This window comes from Bufo gargarizans, chromosome 1 (genome assembly GCF_014858855.1).
Source record: "Bufo gargarizans isolate SCDJY-AF-19 chromosome 1, ASM1485885v1, whole genome shotgun sequence".
Classification (NCBI taxonomy): domain Eukaryota; kingdom Metazoa; phylum Chordata; class Amphibia; order Anura; family Bufonidae; genus Bufo; species Bufo gargarizans.
Window position 1 is genome coordinate 603,471,138 of NC_058080.1, and position 24,793 is coordinate 603,495,930.

General features: G+C 42.3%; 1 protein-coding gene across 4 annotated transcripts in view; it reads right to left on the minus strand.

Annotated features, from left to right (window-relative positions):
- Positions 1–5,541: 5,541 nt before the first annotated feature.
- CSNK1G3 (casein kinase 1 gamma 3) overlaps positions 5,542–24,793 on the minus strand; it is a 112,885-nt gene continuing 93,633 nt past the window's right edge. For 3 of the 4 annotated variants that reach the window (XM_044275876.1, XM_044275877.1, XM_044275878.1), the window contains 3 exons: positions 16,052–16,158; positions 11,907–11,930; positions 5,542–8,006 (listed from right to left, as the gene is read on the minus strand). In XM_044275876.1, coding sequence (XP_044131811.1) covers positions 7,952–8,006; positions 11,907–11,930; positions 16,052–16,158 — 186 coding nt within the window. In that variant the 3' untranslated portion in view covers positions 5,542–7,951. The remainder of the gene's footprint in view (positions 8,007–11,906; positions 11,931–16,051; positions 16,159–24,793) is intronic. The other variant, XM_044275880.1, reaches the window with a different exon arrangement.

Consider the following 24,793-nt stretch of genomic DNA (forward strand, 5'->3'; position numbering starts at 1 on the left):
GCTGTCACAGACCACTGATTATCACAGCTAGCCAGCCTGGGACCTGTGAGAGCGATCGCTATGATTGGTCCGTGAAGTCTCATAGACCAATCAGCGCTAGTAAATCATACACCAATGAGCCATAAGGCATGGGTCACACTTGCGTTGTGGCTTTCCGGTTTTGAGATCCAGCAGAGGATCTTATAACCGCGCGAAAACGGATCAGTTTTATCCCCATTAATGGGGACAAAGCTGATCAGGATGCATTCCGATCCATTTTTTGACCGGCCATTAAACCGCTGCAAGCTGTGGTTTTGTGTCTGGTCTGTGAAATGGAACAAACCGGATCTGCCATGAAAATCAATGTAAGTCACTGTTACTGATAAAAACAGATCCAGCGCCCATTGACTTAGAAATGATTTTGATACTGATCTGGACTGGACTGTTTTTTTAAGTTTATATTTAGTACAACTGGATCCGTCCCAATCCATTTAATTCCAAAGATCCTCTGCCGAATCTCAAAAACGGAAAGCAACAACGCAAGTGCAAACCAATCCTTATGGCTCATTGGTGTATGATTTATACACACATGCCTGTCTTATTTCTGGGTTTCAGAAAACCTCAGTAATCTCATTTGCCAGGTATAATAAAGGAAACTTAAGATATCAAAATGGCTGAAACAAAAAACTTTCTAATCTTGATTCTAAAATTCGACCCGAATTTTCCAAAAGGCTTGGACTTGAGAGAATTACCGTTATCATTTTTTGTGATTCATTTAGGGAAAATTGAGACAGGGGGAGATATTTCCAGGCAATCAGGGCACTTGCAATTTGATTCAAATTTAACTAGAGTCAAATTGAATCATGTGACTGATCTGGCACTGAACGGAATTTTAAGAAATTTTCTCATCTCTATTTTGTCTCCGATACAAACACACTATTACCCGTGTTTTGTTGGCAGTTATCTATCTAATAGAGCAGATGTTAATGACCCTACCCAACTTTCAGTGAATTTACCAAAGATATATTGAAGCATAGCCTTAAAACTAAGCTACTGGAACATTCAGCAAGTATATGAGATATGCAGGTTTCATTCAAACAAAACAAATAAAAATACAAGGCTGTATGACAGTTTTCTGGATTACTTAACACGGGGTTCAGCACTTTGTTTAAACTGATGATCTATCCTATGGATAGATCATCAATAGGATAAATCATCAGCATCTGATTGTCGGGGACCCCCAGGACCCCCACTGATCAACTGTTTGAGAAGGATGGATCATCAGTTTAAACAAATTGCAGAACCCCTTTAAAGGAGCAGGTTGTTTTTTGGAAACTTGACATGTGTCAACTTCAGAATGCCTTTACTTTTCCAAGCGATTATGAGATTGTTTTCTTGCGACACATTGTACTTCATGATAGTGAAAAATTTTAGTCACTATAACTTACTTTTATTACAAAATGCAAAATTTACCTAAAATTTGGAAAAATTATAAATTTTCAAAATTTTTATGCATTTCCAATTAAGGCAGATGGTTATACATCATAGAAATTACTTTACATTTACAAAATGATGCAAATCTGAAAGTGGACATATGGGAAATGTAATTTTATTTTTTAGGATCTTATAAGGCTTAGAAATGTTAATTTTTTAGGAAGATTTCTGAAACCCACTTTTTTAAGGACCACTTCAATTTTAAAGTCACTTTGTGAGGCTTACATAGTGGAAGCCACCCATAAATGACCCCATTGTAGAAACGACACCCCTCAAGCTATTCAAAACTGATTTTTACAAACTTTGTTAACCCTTTAGGTATTCCACAAGAATTAAAAGGAAAAAATACATTTTTAAATTTCACTTTTTTGGCAGTTTTTCCATTTTAAAAAAGGTTAACAGCCAAATAAAACTCAATATTTATCACCCCGATTCTGCGGTTTACAGAAACACCCCCCCCCCCATGTGGTCGTAAACCGGCCCACTGGCACACGGCAGTGCGCACAAGCAAAGGAGCGCCATGTGGATTTTGGAGGGCAGATTTCACTAGGATAATTTTAAGTTGCTGTATGATATTTAAAGACCCCTTGATGCACCCCTAGAGTAGAAACTCCAAAAAAGTGACCCCATTTTGGAAATTATAGGAATAGGGTCACTTTTCTTGGTACTATTTTGTGGTATATAGGACTTTCGATTGCGGTATATTACGCTTTTTGTGAAGCAATGTAACCAAAAAATGGCTGCTCTGGCAGTTTAATTTTTTTTACGGTGTTCACCTGACAGGTTAGATCAGGTGTTATTTTTATAGAGCAGGTTGTTATGGACACGACAATACCAAATATGTCAGTTTTACATAATAAAAGCATTTTGGAAGGAAACACAATCATGTCTCCATTTTCTGAAAGCCATATCTTTTTTTATTTTTTTGGGAGATTGTCTTAGGTAGGGTCTCATTTTTTGTGGGATGAGATGACGGTTTGATTGGTACTATTTTGGGGCACATACTTTTTGATCATTTGGTCATCACTTTTTGTGATGAAAGGTGGCTTTTTTTTTTTAGCACAGTTTTTATGATTTTATTTATTTATTTTTTTACGGTGTTGGCCAGACGGGTCATGTGATATTTTTTATAGAGCAGGTTGTTACGCACGTGGCGATACCTAATAGGTCTGTTTTTTATTTATTTTTTCAATTTTTTACTAATTTCACTCATTTTTGTCCCACTATGGGACTTTAACATTACAGGGTCTGATCCCTGTTTCAATGCAGCACAATACATCTGTATTGTACTGCATTGACTATCAGTGTATTACATAGTTTGCCTATGAGACCCAGACTGGGGGCTGGGCCTCATAGGCCTCCGTAGATGCTGGGCCCCAAGGCCTTTGAATAGCTTGGGGCTGCCATAGCAATCATTGGGCAACCGCAGCGCAGGGACCCGATGTTAGAAGGAGAGGCAGCGCAAGCCTCCCATATGCCGCGGTCAGAGCTGACCGCTGCATATGAGGGGTTAATCCACCAGCATCAACGTCATCACCGATGCTGGAGGATGCAGCAGGGATCCGGCTATCATTAACAGCCGGATCCTTGCTGCTGATCGCGGCACTGCACATGAAGGGGAAAGTAAGGACCGCAGGACGAGAATGCTCGTCCTGGGGCACAAAGTACCGGCAATTTAGGATGAGCATTCTCGTCCTTAAGGCCTCTCTCACACGGGCGTTGTGGGAAAAGGTGCAGGTGCGTTGCAGGAACATGCGCGATTTTTCCACGCAAATGCGAAACATTGTAATGCGTTTTGCACGCGCGTGAGAAAAATCAGCATGTTTGGTACCCAAACCCGAACTTCTTCACAGAAGTTCAGGTTTGGGATCGGGGTTCTGTAGATTGTATTATTTTCCCTTATAACATGGTATAAGGGAAAATAATAGCATTCTGAATGCATAGTACAATAGCGCTGGAGGGGTTAAAAAAAAATAATCATAATTTAACTCACCTTAATCCACTTGCTCGCGCAGCTGTCATCTTTTCTGACTCTTTCTTTGCTGATTGCAGTCATAGGACCTGTGGTGACGTCACTCCGGTCATAACATGATCCAGCACCATGGTAAAAGATGACCAGAGTGACGTCACCACAGGTCCTGTTTCTGCACACAGCACAGAAGACAGATAGAAGAGATGCCGGCTGCGCGATCAAGTCGAGTTAAATTATTATTTTTTTAACCCCTCCAGCCCTATTGTACTATGCATTCTGTATTCAGGGAAATTATAAATGATCGGGTCTCCATCCCGATCGTCTCCTAGCAACCGTGCGTGAAAAATCGCACCGCATCCGCACTTGCTTGATTTTCACGCAGCCCCATTCACTTCTATGGGGCCTGCGTTGCGAGGAAAACGCACAATATAGAACATGCTGCGATTTTCACGCAACGCACAAGTGATGCGTGAAAATCACCGCTCGTGTGCATAGCCCCATAGAAATAAATGGGTCCAGATTCAGTGCGGGTGCAATGCGTTCACATAATGCATTGCACCCGCGTGGAGGGCCTAAGGGGTTAAGTCTCAAATGTTTGTGCTAAGTGGCATTTTACTGCAACAGTTTTAAAGAAAAAAAAAAAAAAAAAAGTTGTCTGGGTTTAGTGCGAGGGTTGTGGCCTCTTGCAGCCCAACAAAGATTTACTACAATTTTGGCCAGAACCTCACATAAATTAGAGCAAATCTACACCAGCTTATAGCTGGCGTATATTAGTTCTGGTGCATGTAAGATATGCTAAATTTCTTAAGAGCCTTGAAAATCATTATAACTTTGGTGTATTTTACACCAGTGCACTTCTTATAATAAGGGTTTTCCAAGATTTTAATACTGAAGACTTATCCTCTGGATAGGTCATCAGGATCTGATCACTAGGGATCCGACCCCCGCCGATTAGCTGAGAAGGCACTGGTGGTCTTGCGAGTGTCGTGGACTTCTCTGTGCTTACTGAACATAGTGCCATACAATGTATAGCAGCTGTGCTTGGTACTGCGCTGAGCACCAATCACTTCTATGGGGCTTAGCTGCCCCTAGGCCACGTGACGCATGAACGTGTTAAAACTGGCCTACGAAAAGCTGCGACAAGGCACGGTGCCTTCTCAAAAACAGCTGATCGGACCCCCACCAATCAGATATTGATGACCTATCTAGAGGATAGGTCATCAGTATAAAGTCTCAAAAAACACCTTTAACCCTCAACAGTCACATTAAAATTAGAAAAAGGGGATACAAGTGCAATTTTAATCCTTTAGTGACATAACAAATTTTAGACTCTACATTTTAACTCTTCATATCTCGGGCTAGGTAGCAGCTAGAAATATGGGCCTGTTTTTATTTAAAAGCCGACAAGCTAAGCTTTAAAACCAGAATCATCTTGCTTTAAAGCTTAGACTGCAGGCCTGCAAAAGGGACCAGGCCCATGCACTCTTGTCCATGGGCTGTCTGGTATTGAAGCTCACCTCATTCATATCTAAGCAGACCTACAGTCTTGTGAAGCAGAAACAGTCTTCAAGCACATTTACCTGAAGTGCTTATCTTCAGCCCCTTCTGGTGGTGTAGATTTAAGCCATTTTCGATGCAAAAAAAACAGCGAGTAATAAGATACATGAGCAAGCCAGTTGGCCCGCTCCCTTCCCTTTCATGCCAACTTAGAAAAGTGGGGTGAGCAGGAAAAAAAGTCACCTGCACACCTTTCCACCGCTTTTGGTGTGAAATGTCCCCCCAATGTTTTAGAAATTACACCAACATCTGTACGAAAATGGTAATACTACAGAAAAGTTTACATGAAAACATAACCATCAGAGTATACTCTGGGGCTCTCACAGCACCCAGGGCTTCTCAGGATCGGTGGGGGTCCCAAAAGTCACACTCCTGACACTATACTGTCAATTTAAAAAAGACTGGAAACTGCTTTAATAAATTCAGTCAATATAGTACAAAAAATTCAGTAAGAGGAGCAAATGGCATTTACGGATCTGTCATGATAAAGACAACATGTGTACATTTCTTATAAGAAAATAAAAAAAAATAACAGCAAGTTAAAAAAACTACCTTTATTTTTTATTTCTTCAGTTACATACTTTTTTTAAACAGGGATGTATTTTATTATTTTAACATTCAGGCAATGTTGACTTCATTAGTATAGACAGGGAAAAAGCATATAAATGCAAAACATTGTTGGCTTAACCTGAACATACCTGCATTACCTATTATTGACCAGTTTTGTGCTGCCAAAGAGAAATTCCTCTTTTTTCGGCAGTAAATGGAGCACTTAAATATTGCTAAAAAGCAAAATGTCTACACACTGGTCATTGCAGCAAATAAAGGGTTTTGTATTTAAATATCTGAAGTCCACAATTGGATTAATATACACATTTCCTTGTTATGTGTGATGCGCTCAGATCATATAAACACTGTACAGGCCAAAAAAAGCTTCTTCTCTCCACACAAAAGAAAGATCTACTAAGAAACATAAGAAACAGATGAATCATAGGAAACACAAGTTGCTGCATGTATTTACAATATGGTGCAACAAAATTTGGTCAAATACTGTAGAGACAGAAGTGATTTCACATTAGAATGGCCACAACTCTCATCTTTCATAACGAAAAAAAATATATATGTATTTATATATATATATTTATATATCATTCTTGAGATTAAGACAACACAAACAAGGCAGACTGAGAATTGCAGTATGGATATTGTAGTTGACGGAGGGTTGAATTCATGTATTTGACCAATGTAAAAAAAAAGAAAAAAAAGAAAATTACAGCGACAGTGAAAATAAACAACCATCAGATCAGTAATTTTCTGCGTTTTATGTGAGCGCATAAACCATCAAAAGTAAGCACTGCACTCTTGGTTGTTAACCAAAATAAATTACAAAGTTACAATTAAAATCCCTGTAAATGCAATAATGAACTCAAAGATGTGCATTTATTTATCTGCAATACACATTGCTTAATGTTACCACAAACCAAGACTTAAAAAATAAATAAATTAGCCATAGGGCGTGCATGGAAAGACAAGAAAAAAAATACAGGTTCCATCTAGGTGACTTTTGGATTTTTCTTATTTTTTTTGTTTGTTTATATATTTTTATACATAAATTAACCAGAGTTGGTCAAAATATTTGTTCTAGCCACTTCCCTTCAAAAAATCTCACGAAAAAGTCGGCCTATTTTACCAGCTTAACAAAAAAGAAACATCATGGCTTCAGCACTCAGAAGCGACAAAGTTCTGCGTCAGAACAGTACTGCTGGACTTTGTAACAATTTTGAGATTATTATGACACCCATAAGAGTATTTATAAAAAAAAAAAAAAAAAAAAACACGCCATTTCCCCATTATGCAGACACTTCTTCCATAAAAAAAAATGGAGACTGAAGTGTCCCGCTAATGCTTTCCGCATGCTCTATGACAACTGCAAAATTGGGTCAAGGTGAGAACAATTCTGAAAGCACCAACTAACTTGTCGGCATATGGCAGGCAGTGAAGCATCCATCAGGGTAGCTGCTTCGTGCCAGAGTAAAATGGTTTTCACTCCAACCACATGACTGATCCAGAGATTTCTATTAACGGAGTAATAAGCTCTCCTTCATCAAGCAGTAACAAAGTGCTCTCCAGCTACGACTATGTATAATTCAGTAATTCTTAACCCCCTCTCCTCCATGTAGTGTTAAGTTTCTTACATCAGTTCAATAGTTTCTCGACAAAGAACATATCAGTTTGCTAGACATTACCAAGAAGCACACCCTTTACCCAACATGTAGGACTGCTGTCTTTGGTGGCTTCTACTTCTCTCTATCACTGCAAGAGGTACAACATGAAACCAATTTATATTTTCCTTAGAAGTCTGTATCCGACTGCTTTGAGCGCGGCTCTTATCCCCAGTCCCGTCCAGACAGGTTCGTCCTCGGTACCTCTGGCCATCGGATGTACCAGTCACATGACGGAGAGAAAGGTAATGGCGATCAGCGATTCATGCAGTACCATTTCAGTAATACTGTAAATCTTTGCCAATATCAAACTGCAAATCTTCAAGGGTAAGACTTTTAGTGTGTTATGTTAAAGCTTTAGCAAACAATCCTTATCCACTATTTGCATGTAAAACGGCCTCTTGCTGAGTTATCCAACTATTAACAGTTCCCAGGGGTGGTGTGACTACATTTGGCTGAAGGCAGGTATTCACATCTGTACCACTTCATTGGTCCATTGAAATAATGCTAACATGACAAAAAACTTTAAAGCTTCTAAAAGGTCAGACATAAGAAAATGTAAGACAATCAAACAGAAGCATGGGAACATGATGATATTTTGTAAAGGGGAAAGACGGATGAGGAAGAAGAAGAAAACAACATGTGGTCGTTGTGGAGATGACTTCTGTAATCACAGGACAGCAGATGAACAAGTGAGTAATTCCCCATGGTCTGCCCTTCTCCAGAGTCATTTGTGACGTTGAATCGTTTTCCTTTTCCTCCTCTTGAAAAAGCAACAGCACCTAAAAAACATTAAAAGGCAATTAATATACAAAACAGGCAGACAGTACTGAGTTATGGGTTACGATGCTGGAGTCATATCAACTGGACTTGCCATGCACCACAAAGACGTAGTTCAATGAATACAACTAGGGTGAATGCAGACCCATGTACTCCAGACACACACCTCAGGTGACTACAATATAAAAAAATAAAAAAACAGACACTTTTAATTCAGTCCCTTGTCATTTTGGCACAGAGGTTCTTGGTATACACCCTGTGGTTGCTGCAGAAGTCACCATGCTGTCCTACACTAGGAGGTGACCTGAAGGGGTAGTCGTGAAGTGGAAAGTGGGCAATCTCTCCCTAAGGTTCCAGACTATCAGTTTTTTTTTGTGCAAGTTTTTGAATTTTTTTTAACCAATTATGGCAATTTTCTTTTTAAAGAAACTGCCATCATGAGATGCTCCGATGCTCATATCGCAGGAACCGGAGGGGTGAAAATGTGGGTATGTCTGGGTTCAGCTCTGAACCTGGACAACCACTTTAAAATGATTATATCATAGCAGTACCAGGCAGAGCCTTATTTTATAGCGCAGTTATGGTTGCCAGCATTTTCCGTCAGCAAGAATAGCAAAGTCTTTGGTGTTCTTCTTTCCATCAAAAAAAAACTGGAAGCCCAAGAAAACCTGACGTGCCCCATTAAAAGTCAACTGGGTCCCATCAGGATTTGTTGAGGCCATGACACTAGTGGAAGCAGAGCCTTACCAATATACAACTTTTACACATTTAGAGTAAATCCACAGGTGAATTTCCATCATGGAAACTCAGCAGTGGCTTTCTCCAAACTGGCCACCACAAAAAATGTATTTTGGGGGGGCACTGCTGCAGGAATCACAGTGGGTCTTTTGGTGCTTTCAACCTTTTGACATGCTACGGAGTGAAAACCAGCGGCCCCAGTCAGATAACACTGCAGGTCTTTTCTGCAGAATGTGGACAAGCTTTCAGAAGTCTCACCCGCTTTGCTGGTACTGTAAATACTGTGCCCCAGCATGTACGCCTTGCAATGTTTGGATAATTGAGAATGTCATGGAACCTGTTATTACATGCATTAAAGACACTGTATTCATATCTCTAGCAGTTCATTATACACCCTGTGATTGCTGTTGCTTGCATCGCCCGCCACATTTTGAAGAAAGCTATTCAATGTAACGCAGGCATGCTCAACCTGTGGCCCTCCAGCTGTTGCAAAACTACAACTCCCAGCATGCCCGAACAGCCATCAGCCTACAGCAGGGCATTGTGGGAGTTGTAGTTTTACAACAGCTGGAGGGCCGCAGGTTGAGCATGCCTGATGTAACACAATAAGACACCAATGTGAGGACGACAGTGGTAGCGAGTGCTGAAGTGACCATCCTTAGCAGGTCTCTCAACTTGGAGGAAAATTTTAATCTCTATTGTATAGATGTAGCATGCAATCCACGTCTGAGAATTCAGTGGCTATGGATTTCAGCATCATTCTACAGGAAAACAATTCAGCTGTCGAAGAGCAACAGATGCTAGAAGCGTTGTGTAACAGACGCGCGCACAACCTGCCTCAGCCCGGCTCTTCTGACCTAAATATGGCAGCTGAAATCGAGGTCAATAGAAAGGCAGTGCTCACAATGATCACAGACTTGGGAGCCACAGTATTACTCGATTCCTTTCCAACATGTATATTAGAGGTGGCCTATATTCAAAATGGAAGCTTTAAAACTGCTTTCATTAAAATATGCTCCATTAAGGTTGCCTGGGGAGCACAGATCATTACTAGATCGCTTACAAAAAAGAAAGTTGAGAGCATTGCTTTTGAATAGAAAAAGTGGGAGCAAGAACAGGAGGCAAAGCCAAAGCCGTTTTGATCTGCTACACAAGATAATTACAGCGTAAAAATGCTGCTTTAGAAAATACTGGGCACTTCTAGACTGCACACAAATCTGCCCGCCCCCAGCGCCTCAGAGTACGGATTTATACCTGGTTACCTAGTCTAAATTATAATCTTTAGCAAGCGTTAAATAAATATAAATGATATATGAGTAAAAAAGAAAAAGGTAGATAGCATATATAATAGTAAGGATCCTCCTTGCAACTAGCACCCAAAATTTCTGTGAAGAAATGGTCTCTTAGGAGTAGTTTTTTTTTTTTTTTTTTCACGGACCCGTAGTCTTCAATGGGAGTGCTTGGTCTGCATTGGTCTCAGTAGTGCAAGCTCCCGTGACTTTTTCTCCATTGGCCCACAGTCAGTAGAAAACCACTGATGTGTCAACAAACACGCTGTCCATGGAGAATATGGACAGCACATGTTCGTGATTTACTGAATTGTGAACGAGGCCTAAAAATGGATGCCAGGACGCTACAAGGAGCAGAACATGCAAGTGCACCAGTCATCTCCACCAGGGGACATCAGGTGTTGAAATGACTGAGGTTAAACAGCACAAGCGCCATGTTCTGCAATGGGATAAGTCAATAAGTGACAAACGAGAAGGCTCACTAATGATTCAGGATAACTAGAAGGTAAGGGACTTGCTCAGATCAGTGCTAGATATCTACCTATCCATTTTCACTGTTCTGCTCTGATGCAGGAGCAGAACAACAAAAATTATGGACGTGACGGATAAGAAACTCAATTGGGTATAAGGAGGCCTTTTAAAAGAATAAAAAAGCACAGCATGGCGAGATATTTTGCCTGGCGTTTTCAGCTACAAGAACCTCCTTTGCTAATACCCGCATTCTGTCGGCCATTCGTACATAATATTTAGAGACTAGCAGACAGGTTGCAAGACCAGATTAGAGAAGACGTCCTGGACAGGAAAAAGTCATCCTGGTATATCTAGGTTTTCCTGAACATCAGACATTGGAGAAATGTCTGTGTCAGCATCTATACATATGGCCAACCATTGGTGAACTGGATAGGAAGAAATATCCTTATAAGACTGTGCTAAAAAAATTTTTTTTCAAGAAAAGGCATGCTGGCATGCACTACCAAAAAAACCTAGACATAAAAGCTCTACTTTATATAAACAATTATATAAAAATTAAGGAAAGCCAAAAATTGTACATGTAGAATTAGGAACGTGGTCATTTTGAACTACAAAATAACTTGGGTGGCAGATCAAAGAAGCAACAGAGAGAAGGTTGCAATAGAAGAGCATTCATTAGGCTTCGTTCACATCACAGTTCATCCTTTCCGTTCTCCTGCCCCGTTTAGGGGCAGGAAAATGGAAAGGATGGATTCGGCACATAACTGAGCCGAACAGAGCCCACGGGCCGCATAGACCAGTGTTTCCCAACCAGTGTGCCTCCAGCTGTTGCAAAACTACAACTCCCAGCATGCCTGGACAGCCTTTGGCTGTGCGGGGATTCTGGGAGTTGTAGTTTTGCAACAGCTGGAGGCACACTGGTTGGGAAGCACTGGCATAGACTATAATGGGGTCCGTTAGGTTTCCACGCAGAAGAAGATGTTGGAGTGGAGACAAAAGTTGTGCGCGCAGGACTTTTGTCTCGGCTTCAAATATCTTCTTCTGAGCGGAAACCTAACGGACCCCATTACAGTCTATGGGGCCTGTGCGCTCCGTTCGGCTCAGTTATGTGCCGAATCCGTCCTTTCCGTTTTCCTGCCCCGGAGAACGGAAATGCTGAATGGTGATGTGAACGAAGCCTAACGTGTAGCAGGCAATTGTGCACAAGAGTCTACTCCACTGACACAAACACAAACGGCGGCAGGCAAAACAGCTCCCGACACATGGAACAGAACGGTATAAATATTAAAATGAGATGTTAAGGCAGTAATGGTGTAAGTCTAGGAATGCGTCGCAATGGATTTGTGACAACAGTGTTATTTTAATGGAGCCTGTTCTGCCCGCCTCTGCATATGGACAACTCACCACATGTTCAACACTTTCTGGCAGCTAGGCACGGGGAGAACACAAGGGAAAAAGGAGAAAAATCAGACATGGAGCCACATAGCACCTCAACAAGTACAACAACAGTCTGCTTGTTATCATATGTTCTATGTAACAGATACTTACTCCGTTTACACAGTTTAAAGGGCTTGGCCACTTTCTGGTTCGTGTTGACCAATATGTTTGTGAGATAATTATATGGCAGTTTCTAATATAGTCCTTTGCAGAAATTCAGCACCGTTTTCTAGATTTAATAAGGTATAATCCCTTGTATACAGAGTCTTTTGTGCTGTCCATAAGATGGCCGTTGATGGAGGGTGATGTGACCAGGCAAATCACCTCCATGTGATATCTCCTCCATTCAAGCACACTTCACAGAACTCCCAACAGTAGTGCAGATGGCAGGTGCAGTGTATTAGAATGGAGGAGACATCACATGGAGGTGATTTGCTGGACCACATGACCCTCCATCAGCGGCCATGGACACAACCTCACTGTGGACAGCACAAAAGACATTATAAACAAGGGGACATACCTTATGAAATCTAGAAAATGGTGCAGAATTTCAGCAAAGGGTATATGAGCAAGTGCCATATAACCATAGTTGCTTACTTGTTAAGGTTGGAAAAAGACAAAAGTCCATCAAGTCCAACCTGTAATCCTAATATATTATTAACCCAGAGGAGGAAAAAAATAAAAATAAAAATCCTTCCCAACTCCAGATGTGGCAATCAGGACAAAGCCCTGGATCACCGTCCATCTTCCTTTTAAGGAGGGGTTGAGCCAAAGGGAAAGGGTGTGTAGAACAGGATTTCTAAAAATTTTCATAAGCATCTCACAAACATACTGGGGTCAATAATAAGCATAAAGTAGCCTAGCCCTTTAATGATTTCCCCTAAGCACTCAGACTCTAAGATCTTAGCCTCCTTGGAGCCATTTCACACATACTTGAAATTGAGAACATTGTAAATCGGAGAAAATGTTCATCGGTGGGTAAGTGACTATACCTAACCATACGTTCTCAAATGTGATATGCCACAGTGGGACCTCTACCAGCTTTTACTATACACACAAGCAAGGACATTCTGCCTACAAATCCGCAAGCTCATGCTACAAAGATCATTTGTCAAGTGACAAGCCTCTTCAGAACAGATGTCACTTGACAAACTCACAACCATTTGTCATACCAAATACAGAGAAGGTTCACAAGAGAAAGCACCTTCCAGGATGTCATTGTACAGTCTACTATGCTATTCCATAATGGATTTCATGCAGTATACGAACACATCAGCCAGACGGAGACCGAAAGGACAATCTTTTGGCTTCCATCTGGCAAATAAACCCTATGGACACGTTTTGCGCGTACATCAGGAGAATTCCTGGCATACACGCTAAACGGACATCATAAAGAAGTGGATACGGCCATCAAAAGAAACGCAGATTGATGAGACTGACTAAGGCTACTTTCACACTAGCGTTGTTCTTTTCCGGCATTGAGTTCCGTCACAGGGGCTCTATACCGGAAAAGAACTGATCAGGCATATCCCCATGCATTCTGAATGGAGAGCAATCCGTTCAGGATGTTTTCATTTTGACTGATCAGGCAAAAGATAAAACCGTAGCATGCTACGGTTTTATCTCCGGCAAAAAAAACTGAAGACTTGCCAGAATTTTTCCCCATAGGAATGTATTAGGGCCAAAATATCAGAATGCCGGATCAGTCCTTCCGGCCTGCGCATGTGAAATAAAATACAAGACGGATCAGTCTGTTCGCATGACAAGCGGAGAGACGGATCCGTTCTTGCAATGCATTTGTGAGACGGATCCGCAGCCGGATGCGTCTCACAAATGCTTTCAGTCACATTCAGATCGGCGGATTGGGCGGGCAGTTCTGATGACGGAACTGCCCGCCGGATCACACTACCGCAAGTGTGAAAATAGCCTAACATCAACAAAACTGTCCAAAAAATTTATTTTGCCGTGAGTAAAAGTAATACATTTAGGTTGCAGTAACCGTTGCGAATATATAGTTACACAGATGGAACACCCTCAAACCTTCTGAAAGGGAACCGGTCACCATGAAAATGTAACATAAGCTAAACGCATGCTCTGGCAGTCCGTGCTCCTAACAGCTTGGAGCAGTCCTAGATTTCTGGTTTCATTTGATAAATTTGTTTGGAAAAGTGGTGAGGGCAGCGTAAAAAACTCAACTTGCGACTATTTTTCAAAAGTTGCATTTCAAAAGTTGCAAACACACAGTTTGCAACTTTTTAACACCGCTTACCTGGCACAAACTAAATTCTAAATCTGCGCTAAGCTTATGACTGTCCAACTCCAAGTGAGAAAGCTGTCCAGAATTCTGAAAGTTGGTTTTTGTGTAGCATTCAGGGACAGTGCAAAGATATAATGTGTGATGGTCTTTTTTTCAGTGCCAACCCCTAACTGCATGGTAGGTAATAGGATATAGATAGGAAATGCTATCACTGAAGGCCTGACTGCTGGGATCACTGCAATCCTCAGAATGAAGGAGCAGCAGCGTTGGTTCAGCACTGCTGCAACTTCACAAATTCTCGCTGCAGAGCGGAGCTCAAAGCTATCCATTGTATAGGGAACTACAGCAGCACAGCGGGTAGCTGCTAATGCCTCTGTACAAAGAACAAGCTGAGAGGACTATGGTTGTCCAGCATAGCATGGGCATGGCCAAATGTTCTGATGCAACCAATGACTCGCTTTAGTGGTGACCTGGCCACAAGCAGCACATCATCGTTGAAGCCAGTGATTGGCTGCAGTGGAGCATATGACCATACTCCAGCTGCACCGAATGTTAACACTGTGGGGACCAGTACATGGACACAGCAGAGGTGGCACGGAGGACCAGGTAAGTATGAATGTACTTTTTAGAGAGGCAGACCGTGTGCACTTGCCAAAAACGTATTATGCCATATTAAATGGTTACATTAGAAAGTACAACTTGTCTCGTAATAAAAAAAAAATAAATAAAAAAAAGAAGCCCTCATATGGATATGTGAATAGGACAAATAAAAAAGTTATGGCTCTGGGAAGGCAGGGAAGAAAAATGAAAAAACGCAAAAACCTCCTGTTTCCTAAGGCCTCTTTCACACGGGCGTCATGTTTTTTGCCCGGATAAGAGGCACAAGTGATGCGTGAAAATCACCGCTAGTGTGCACAGCCCCATAGAAATGAATGGGTCAGGATTCAGTGCGGGTGCAATGCGTTCACCGCACGCATCGCACCCGCACGGAAAACTCGCCCGTGTGAAAGGGGCCTAAGGGTTAATGGCATGGCATATCCTAGTAATAAGCCTTTGCCTTCTCAAACAGCTTTCTTTAGGCCAGTTCATCGGTCACATGGCCTAGGAGCAGCTCAGCCCCATTCAAGTGGATGGAGCAGAGTTGCAATACCAAGCACAGCCACTATGCAATGGATGGCGCTGTTGTTGGTGAGCAGGGAGAAGGCGGCGCACTAACAGGAGTGCCACTATGTGCACTATGCACTATGTGCTCCCCGCATCTGCATTTCCGGAGCCCGGCGTTCCGCAGCTCCGGAAAAAAATAGAACATGTCCTATTCTTAATAGGCATGTCTATGGGTGTGCCGGACGGATGTGCAATGCACTACTGACGCGTGAATGGACCCCAAGCCATCAGTTAAAAAGTCTTGGAAAACGCCTTTAAACATACTACATGCATTACTCCCTTTCCAATATTCCGGAAGACGCTGGCTAATATTCTTTTGAGAACTACATTGATGTCTAAATCAATCTCACTGAAAGCACTGTATGTACGGTACTAACAATCTTCGGGTTTGAGTCATCATAAAACATTCAGATGATATAACACAGTAAAGAAAGGTTTCTATGTTGCTCATGTATGACCACTCTAATCACAGGTAAGAAAATGTCATAATGGCCTTTTCACCGTGAAAAGAAAAAAATAAACCTTTCCCTTAATTTAAACGAAACGAGGCTGCAGGGAATAACTAGCAAGACGTTGCTAACTACCGATCTCAAATACATCTCAAAGGAAATTGTATGATTTATCATTTTATTTGACAGCAACCGAGAGAAACACGCAGTGTGTGCAGCGACCAGCACAGCGCAGGACATACTTTGTTTCATCTAGGACTTCGACTTCTGCTGGGGCTGTGATGGGGGCGTTCGAATGCCCGGCGGTTGGGTCGTCTGTGTTCAGCTCACCATTTGTTGAACTTACAACCTGTAAAAGACAAGAGACAACGTAAAAATGGGGTTCTGGATGTGCATTATGGGTATAATCCTCGAATGCTCCGCATTAAATAATCTAAGAAAATTCGTATTACGTGCATCGAAACACAGTCAGAGGGTTTTTGAAAAAGCCAACAGATTGGTATTCACAAAATTTTACAAACACAACTTCTAAAAAGGAGACACAATTAGGTTAAAAAACCAACACAAAACAGTGGAACGAGAAGACGAGGATGTGCTCAGTTGTTCCATTACCAGTGCCATTTGGCTAGGAATGTACAAGTCCTGACTACTTAAAGGGGTGTCCAAGTCATTCTTTTATTCCTTATATGTTTCTATGTAATGGATTTTCAATTGATTAACTATTTCTACAGAGGCCCCTTTCTTATATTTCACCGAGTGTCACGTGACCTGTGACATCACCTTCTTTGCCTGTCACTGAAGCCTGCTTGCTGGAGGAACAAGCTACGCTCCTGTGACGGGTCATCACTAGTCTGCAGGCTCAGCTGTCTGGTGGTCATGCTGGATCCATCCTTAGGAGGAGCTGTCAGGCAATTCATTCAGAAGGCATCCTCATAGAGCAGGAATCAGCAACCTTTGGCAATTCAGCTGCTGTGAAACCACAACTCCCAACATGCACACTTACTCATCTTGTTTTGTATCTTTCATAGAAGTGAAAGGAGGATGCTGGGAGTTGTAGTTTCAGAACAGCTGGCATGCCAGAGGTTGCTGATCCCCACCATAGAGGTCAGCTTGCCAGTTTCCAGTGTATATGGGCTATAGACATGTGCAAGGAATATCAGTGCTGAAATGTGAAAAGTGGGTGGGGCTTATCAATGCAAAGCCACACCCCCTGCACGTTACTGGAGGCAGAATGTGGAATGGCTTAGCATTAGCTTTTATAACCCAGCCAACAGGGTGGAGGGTGGAACGGTTTACTGGACTGGAACAGGTGAAATACTCTGCCTGTATAAATGGAGGAAGCAGCAAGATGTAAATGGCCAGGAGAGCATCCAGTAAAAAGAAGGTCTGTGTGAGGTCAGTAATAACTGGAAAGAGCTGCGGCAGATGAGATGGCTAAACATGGATGTTGGTTCTTAGGTATTCTGACGTTATCTAAAAGCTCCCTATGTAAAGCAAGCATTTCCAATACAACAAAGTTGTGTGCTGCTACAATTGCAAATTTTTAACACTTTTTCTAACACTTGATTTGGAATGATAGTTGAAAAATGTAAACGGCAACCATCAGCTCCAATAATACATAACCAATCCACAATCTTGTGTAGAAGCTGTTACTCGGCAAGGTAAACATTGTAAAATGAAACAAAGAACATTCTACAAGCCAAAATATGCTGAGAGCTTGTGGACCATCCATAAGACTAAGAAAAGGATGCATTACTAGAGAAGCTACCTGAAAAAACGTTTGAATAATGGCTGTGGAATATTGTAAAATCATAACTTATGGGCTTCCCTAGTGTCTTCCTTAGCAATATTATTTTCTGTTTCAGCTGTACAGCTAGATGCATTTCTTTCACAAGCAGTAAGTGTCTCCTTTTTATGGATTCTGCCAATACTGTACTGCAGCGACCTCACTTCCCATTCTATTTGTTTTCTTCTAGGGAGCTCAGAAGCCGATATGGAAAGGGGATCAGACTTGCAGACACACAGGAGTTTAACTGCTCAACAGCAGTGTAGAGGCAGTGCTTCTATCCGGCTCAGGGGCTCAGCTAGCTCTGACATGCACCCATATCCTGTGAACCATCTGTTGCTAGAGACATATCTAGCTTAACAGGCAGTGGACTGCAAACTAGGTGGAAGTGAGACTAGTGGCCATGACTTTACAGCTTTTTTTTTTCCTGACACATGCTGATTACAGCAGTTTGTCACTCGCGTGTTAAAGAGGACCTTTCATGGGTACAAACATTATAAACTAAGTATCAGGATATGTAGGGGATAGGGCTCTAACGGCACTCACTAGTTTTCCTGGGCACAGCTCCGTTCGCCTGCTGTGGCCCCCGTTGTATTCTCCCACCTTGTATGCTAATTAATAGAATCGGAGCAATGAGGAAGAGACTGAGTCTTTCTCCATGGGCGTCTCCTTCTCCCCTGGCTGTAGCGCTGTCCAATCGCAGCGGAGAGCGTCACAGCCAGGGAGAAGGCGAGTTTTTTTTGACCAATCAAATGTCATTTTTCACAGCTCCTTGGGAAAATGAAAGGTGGAATCTGATTGGTACATTTACATTCACAAATACTTCTGAATTTGGTCTGCTGTCACTACAAGGAAAGGGTGACGCCAGTCCTTCAATGTCCGTCTTCCAGATCCACCGAAGGCAGCTGCTTCCAGAGTGTTGTGTCCACAACTAAAACAGCTGAGCATTTCTCGCTCTCTCCCTATACATATACTGTTGCTACATGGCTGTTTTTGTTTTGTTTTTTTCAGTACCTCTCTTCGGCATATACAAGAACAAGAGCCTTTTCAAAGGTCATATGCCAAAAAGGATTATCCTATGACAAACATGTATCACCATTGCATTTTACTCATTTTGGCCTAAAAGATCATTTTTCTATTGGTCTGCATTGAAAATATTAAAACACCTGTCGCTAAGGGTTAATGTTTTTCTAGCTGTGTGAATCCTACTTTCACTTTTTGCAGGTCATCTAATAACCCTCATCTCTAATATATTAAAGAGGTAATAGACACTTATTTAAGCCACATTCTTATCAGTAAGATAAGGACTGAGCTTTGATGACTGTTTATAAGGTCTGAGAGCAGAGATAAGGAGCCCATCAGCTCCCTGCATGATGGAAAAGAGAGAAAATTCAGACCCTGCTAATAGAGCATCTCGGCTCTGTACAGAGAAAAGGACTCCATACTTTTTGTAAAGCTCAATTGAAAAAAAGATTTTTACATCATTAGGAGTACTGTGTAATAAGAGAATTGTGTAATAAGAGAATTGTGCCCAATTCTACACCCTTTAAATTCTCTCAAATAAGTCAGCAGCATGAAACTGAATACATGCACCAAGCATGCAACATAGCAGTTTGAAAAACATAAACATTAATATATTTTGGGGGGGGAAACGTTTCATATAACTAATCAGATCATTGTTTTCATATTCTAATTTGCAATAAAAATTTTTAATAAATAGCACTGGTTACTGTAGGCAACGCCTCCACCCTTGTCACTACCAGTAATCGATAAGTAATGATACAAATTCATGAGAGGGACACAGATTTGAGAAGCTGCCATCCCAGAGATGTTACGCAAAAAAGAAAGTGATCAGTGTGGTGCCAACCATAAAACAATTCTATGCATTTCATGCTGCAGCTTGCAAAGTCATATTGCTGTGCGTGACATGCAGTAAATGCAACCATTGGGTGGAAGGATTAAAAATTCTTAAAAGGGGTTGTCCAAGTTATTTTTTTTTATTAATTACCTATCCTCAAGATAGGTCATCAATATCAGAATGGCGAGGGTCCGACACCCAGCACCACCACCGATTAGCTGGTTGAAGAGAAGGCACACACATTGTTTACCTGCTTGCTGTTGAAACAGCAGCAGTGAGCAGTTGTAATTACACCTAAGCCATCCCATTCACTTCTATGGGACAGCTAGTTTCTATTCAAGTGTATAGGAATGGGCTGTCCCGTAGAAGTGAATGGGAGCAAATAGATGTAATGATGCCTGCTCACCACTGCTATCGCGACGCATTCTCTTCAACCAGCCGATCGGCGGGGGTATCCTGAGGATGGTCATCAATAAAAATAACTTGGACAACCCATTTAAAGGGGTTGTCTCACTTCAGCAAGTGGCATTTATCATGCAGACAATGTTAATACAAGGCACTTACTAATGTAGTGTAATTGTCCATATTGCCTCCTTTGCTGGCTTGATTCATTTTTCATTTATATTATACACAGATTGTACCCATGGTTATGGCCACCCTACAGCAGCGGTGGTCGTCCTTACACACTATAGGAAAAGGCACCAGTTTCTTTGGTGGCTGGGACCACGGGAGTGCACATAGGCACGCATGCTCAGCAGCTCCAGTCATGGCCACCTTATTTCTGTGGCCATAACCTCTGGAAACGAGTAGTGCTTGTGATGGAAAAATAAGTCCAGCATAGAAGGCAAGTAAGTGCCTTGTATTAACTTTGTCTACTTGATAAATGTCATTTGCTAAAGTGAGGCAAGCCCTATAAAGGGTTTGGCGCAGAATGACAACAGGATAGACAATACCTGTCTGGCTGCTGGGATGACCACCAATCACGAGAACAGGTGGACGCACTGCTGCTCCATTCAGACTCTATGGCGCTGTGCTTGGCTATGTCAGGCAGTCCAGACTTTGAATGAAGCAGAGGCAGTGAGGAACAAGAGACCCTCAATCTCCCGGCGGTTGGACCGCCACCTACCTATCCTGTGGATAGGCGATAAGCTGTCATTTTTGGGACAACCACTTAAATATAATAAAACCTGGGTTTACAATGCAATTCAGGACAGGAAACCAAGGTCAGGCTTCCATACTTACCTCACCAGGTCCACATACTGGTGCACTTCAAAATATCTAATACAGGACTAAACGAAGCCCAGGGGCCGATACACCAAGAAATTTGCTCCCATTTGGGTGCTTCTCAGTTCATGCCATACCAATAACCCACTTAAAGTGGTACAATGATCTACCTAGCTCCTGTACCCATGCCTTAGAGCAGAAATACTACCCCCTCCCCTACCCCATGGTTATAACATACTTCTAAGCTAAATGTGAATTTAGTAAGTGACCATTTGACCTTCTCAAAAAAAAAAAAAAAAAGTAAAACTCTGCATATGTTACATGATGACACTTGTTCCACGTCTTCCAAATGAGGTCAAGTTTAGTGTTACCACATAACGAACAGCAAAGCATTCAGGGACACTAAAAGGCATAACACCGGCTAGAAACAAAAAGCATGCTACGGGGTCCTGGGGTTGGGGGCACGCAGGAGGTTACGGGACGCGCAAATAGTCAGTCATGCAAAGAAGCAGAAAATACCTGTACCGAGCCACCATGTCTGTCAGCTGCTAGGTGGGCTCTTATGTGATGGGGGTTGGCCTGCTGGGAGTCCCAGGCTGCCCTGTGGTCTGCCGACTGCTCATTACACAATGCATAAAACATGCATGGAAGAGGAGGGAGAAAAACCCAAAACATATTAAAACACCTCATGCGTCATCACAACATGTGAAATTAAATGAAAGAGCAAGCAAATTCTATCAGAATATGAAGAGTTACAACTACAGCGCACACTACAAAGCAAATATGGCATGCAAACTAGAGAAGCCGAAAAGAACAGAGCAATTAGTCAAGTCCAGAAGTGTTAGGCTTTTATGTGCCATGAGCGCAACGCAAAGAGGGATAGCTGAGGACTGTGCACGTGTCTGTGCATATAGCAATACTATAGTCATACAAAACTGAAAATTAACTCAATTTAATAAAAATCTATTTGAGAAGGAAAAAATGGAGCTGTAAATAATAAGATGTGTCACACGTCAACCATTCTGCGTGTAATGTATGAACCCTTAAAGGGGTTTTCTGAGACTTTAGAACTGATGACCTGTCCTCTGGATAGGTTATCAGTAACTGATCGGTGAGGGGTCTGACACCCAGGACCCCCGCTAATCAACAGTTTGAGAAGGCACCAAACTTGTCAACTGTCACGTGGCCTAGGAGCGGCTCAGTCCCATAGAAGTCAATGGACCAAGCACAGCTGCTATACAATGTACAGCCCTATGCTTGATAAGCACAGAGAAGGGTCCCGGGTGTCGAACCCGAGGATAGGTCATCAGTATTAGAATCTCGGAAAACTCTTTTAAAGAGGACCTGTCTCCTCTTCTGACATGTCTGGTTTAGTAACTACTTGCATTCCCCATGTAATAACAATTCTGGAGTATATATTCTTAGGTCTGTACGTTGTGCCGTTCCTTTATTTCTACTAGAAGTTATAAATGAATTACCAGCAGCTTGCAGTAAGGGTACAGATGGGTGTTACTAGTTGGGGGGGTATCCCTGCACTGACAGGACAGAGTCAGACACACCTACTCCCGGTCACACCCAGTAGTATCTTTACCTGCAGACTGCTGGCAATTTACTTGCAAAGTTCTAGCAGGAATAATAAAGGAACAGCATAACATAGAGTCATAAGAATAGATGCTCCAGAATTGTTATTACATGGGAATTACAAGTAGTTACCAAGGAGAGGTGACAGGTCCTCTTTGAAAACTATGCCCATCTGATGCAAGAACCCTTGAAGATTATGGGCCGTCTTATCAAAACTGTCCATAGTATTAGTGTCTTTGTTGCCCGTAGCAACAAAGCAGAGCTCCGCTTTCTTGAAGTGCTCTGGGAAAATGAAAGCGGACTTCTGGCTGCTATGGGCTCTAAGTACCATTATAGCGCATCTAAATCAAGAACCTGTGAAAACTATGCCGGTACAAAAAGTACCAGTTTTCAAGAACCCTCAAGTAGTGTAACAGTAATAAGTACCATTTTACTGCACCTGCTGCATACACCTCCCAAGTCTAGATCTGCATATGACCCCAAAATACTACACCTGTACAGCAAGTACTATTTTACTGCACCTGCTGCATACAGCTCCCAAGTCTACATCTGCATATGACCCCAAAATACTACACCGGTACAGCAAGTACTATTTTACTGCACCTGCTGCATACACCTCCCAAGTCTACATCTGCATATGACCCCAAAATACTACACCGGTACAGCAAGTACTATTTTACTGCACCTGCTGCATACACCTCCCAAGTCTACATCTGCATATGACCCCAAAATACTACACCGGTACAGCAAGTACTATTTTACTGCACCTGCTGCATACAGCTCCCAAGTCTACATCTGCATATGACCCCAAAATACTACACCGGTACAGCAAGTACTATTTTACTGCACCTGCTGCATACAGCTCCCAAGTCTACATCTGCATATGACCCCAAAATACTACACCGGTACAGCAAGTACTATTTTACTGCACCTGCTGCATACAGCTCCCAAGTCTACATCTGCATATGACCCCAAAATACTACACCGGTACAGCAAGTACTATTTTACTGCACCCAGCTCCCAAGTCTACATCTGCATATGACCCCAAAATACTACACCGGTACAGCAAGTACTATTTTACTGCACCTGCTGCATACACCTCCCAAGTCTACATCTGCATATGACCCCAAAATACTACACCGGTACAGCAAGTACTATTTTACTGCACCTGCTGCATACAGCTCCCAAGTCTACATCTGCATATGACCCCAAAATACTACACCGGTACAGCAAGTACTATTTTACTGCACCTGCTGCATACAGCTCCCAAGTCTACATCTGCATATGACCCCAAAATACTACACCGGTACAGCAAGTACTATTTTACTGCACCTGCTGCATACACCTCCCAAGTCTACATCTGCATATGACCCCAAAATACTACACCGGTACAGCAAGTACTATTTTACTGCACCTGCTGCATACAGCTCCCAAGTCTACATCTGCATATGACCCCAAAATACTACACCGGTACAGCAAGTACTATTTTACTGCACCTGCTGCATACAGCTCCCAAGTCTACATCTGCATATGACCCCAAAATACTACACCGGTACAGCAAGTACTATTTTACTGCACCCAGCTCCCAAGTCTACATCTGCATATGACCCCAAAATACTACACCAGTACAGCAAGTACTTTTTTACTGCACCTGCTGGATACAGCTCCCAAGTCTACATCTGCATATGACCCCAAAATACTACACCAATACAGCAAGTACTTTTTTACTGCACCTACTGCATACAGCTCCCAAGTCTAGATCTGCATATGACCCCAAAATACTACGCCAGTACAGCAAGTACTATTTTACTGCACCTGCTGCATACACCTCCCAAGTCTAGATCTGCACCGACCCCAGAATACTACACCGGTACAGAAGGTACTATTTTACTTCCTGTAACACAATAAACCATACAATCTAGGCCTGTGCAGTGCCATCTTACCCCAATGATGCAGGAACCCTTTGAGACCACATACAGCACACCAGACTGCACGATACTGCCATAGTGTTCTTTCTCTTGCACATTATGTAATGAGATTTCAGCCCATTATATCACAATTATCCGATCATTATAACACTGATGCAGCACTGCTCTGCTCACTAGCGCTCTTCATTAGTCCACCAAGCAGAGAAAAGGGCCGTGACTACATACATGTTATAACGCATCATTTACAAACTACAACCAATAGCAGACCGCGATGGGAACGAGCCTCCCCAACGTCACCCACGATGCTGGGGAGGCTGGTTCCCGTTGCTGTCTGCTATGGGCTAACCTAACTGCGCCCCTCCCCTTCGCAGAATGTTTTGATCTGCGCGACAGGGAGATGCAGCGGCGGCCGCGCAGGCATCAGGAGCCATGTGGGTGCTGGGCAAGTATGACCAGTATGAGGGGCCCGGGCATTATAGGGGTTGGATAACCCCTTTAATTATTATCCAAGTCATGTCTCAAGGACTTTCAAAAGGTTAAACATTGACTTATAGGATAGCTCATTTGCATACCCTCTTCCCAGAATTACAGAGGAGCGTGCATGGCC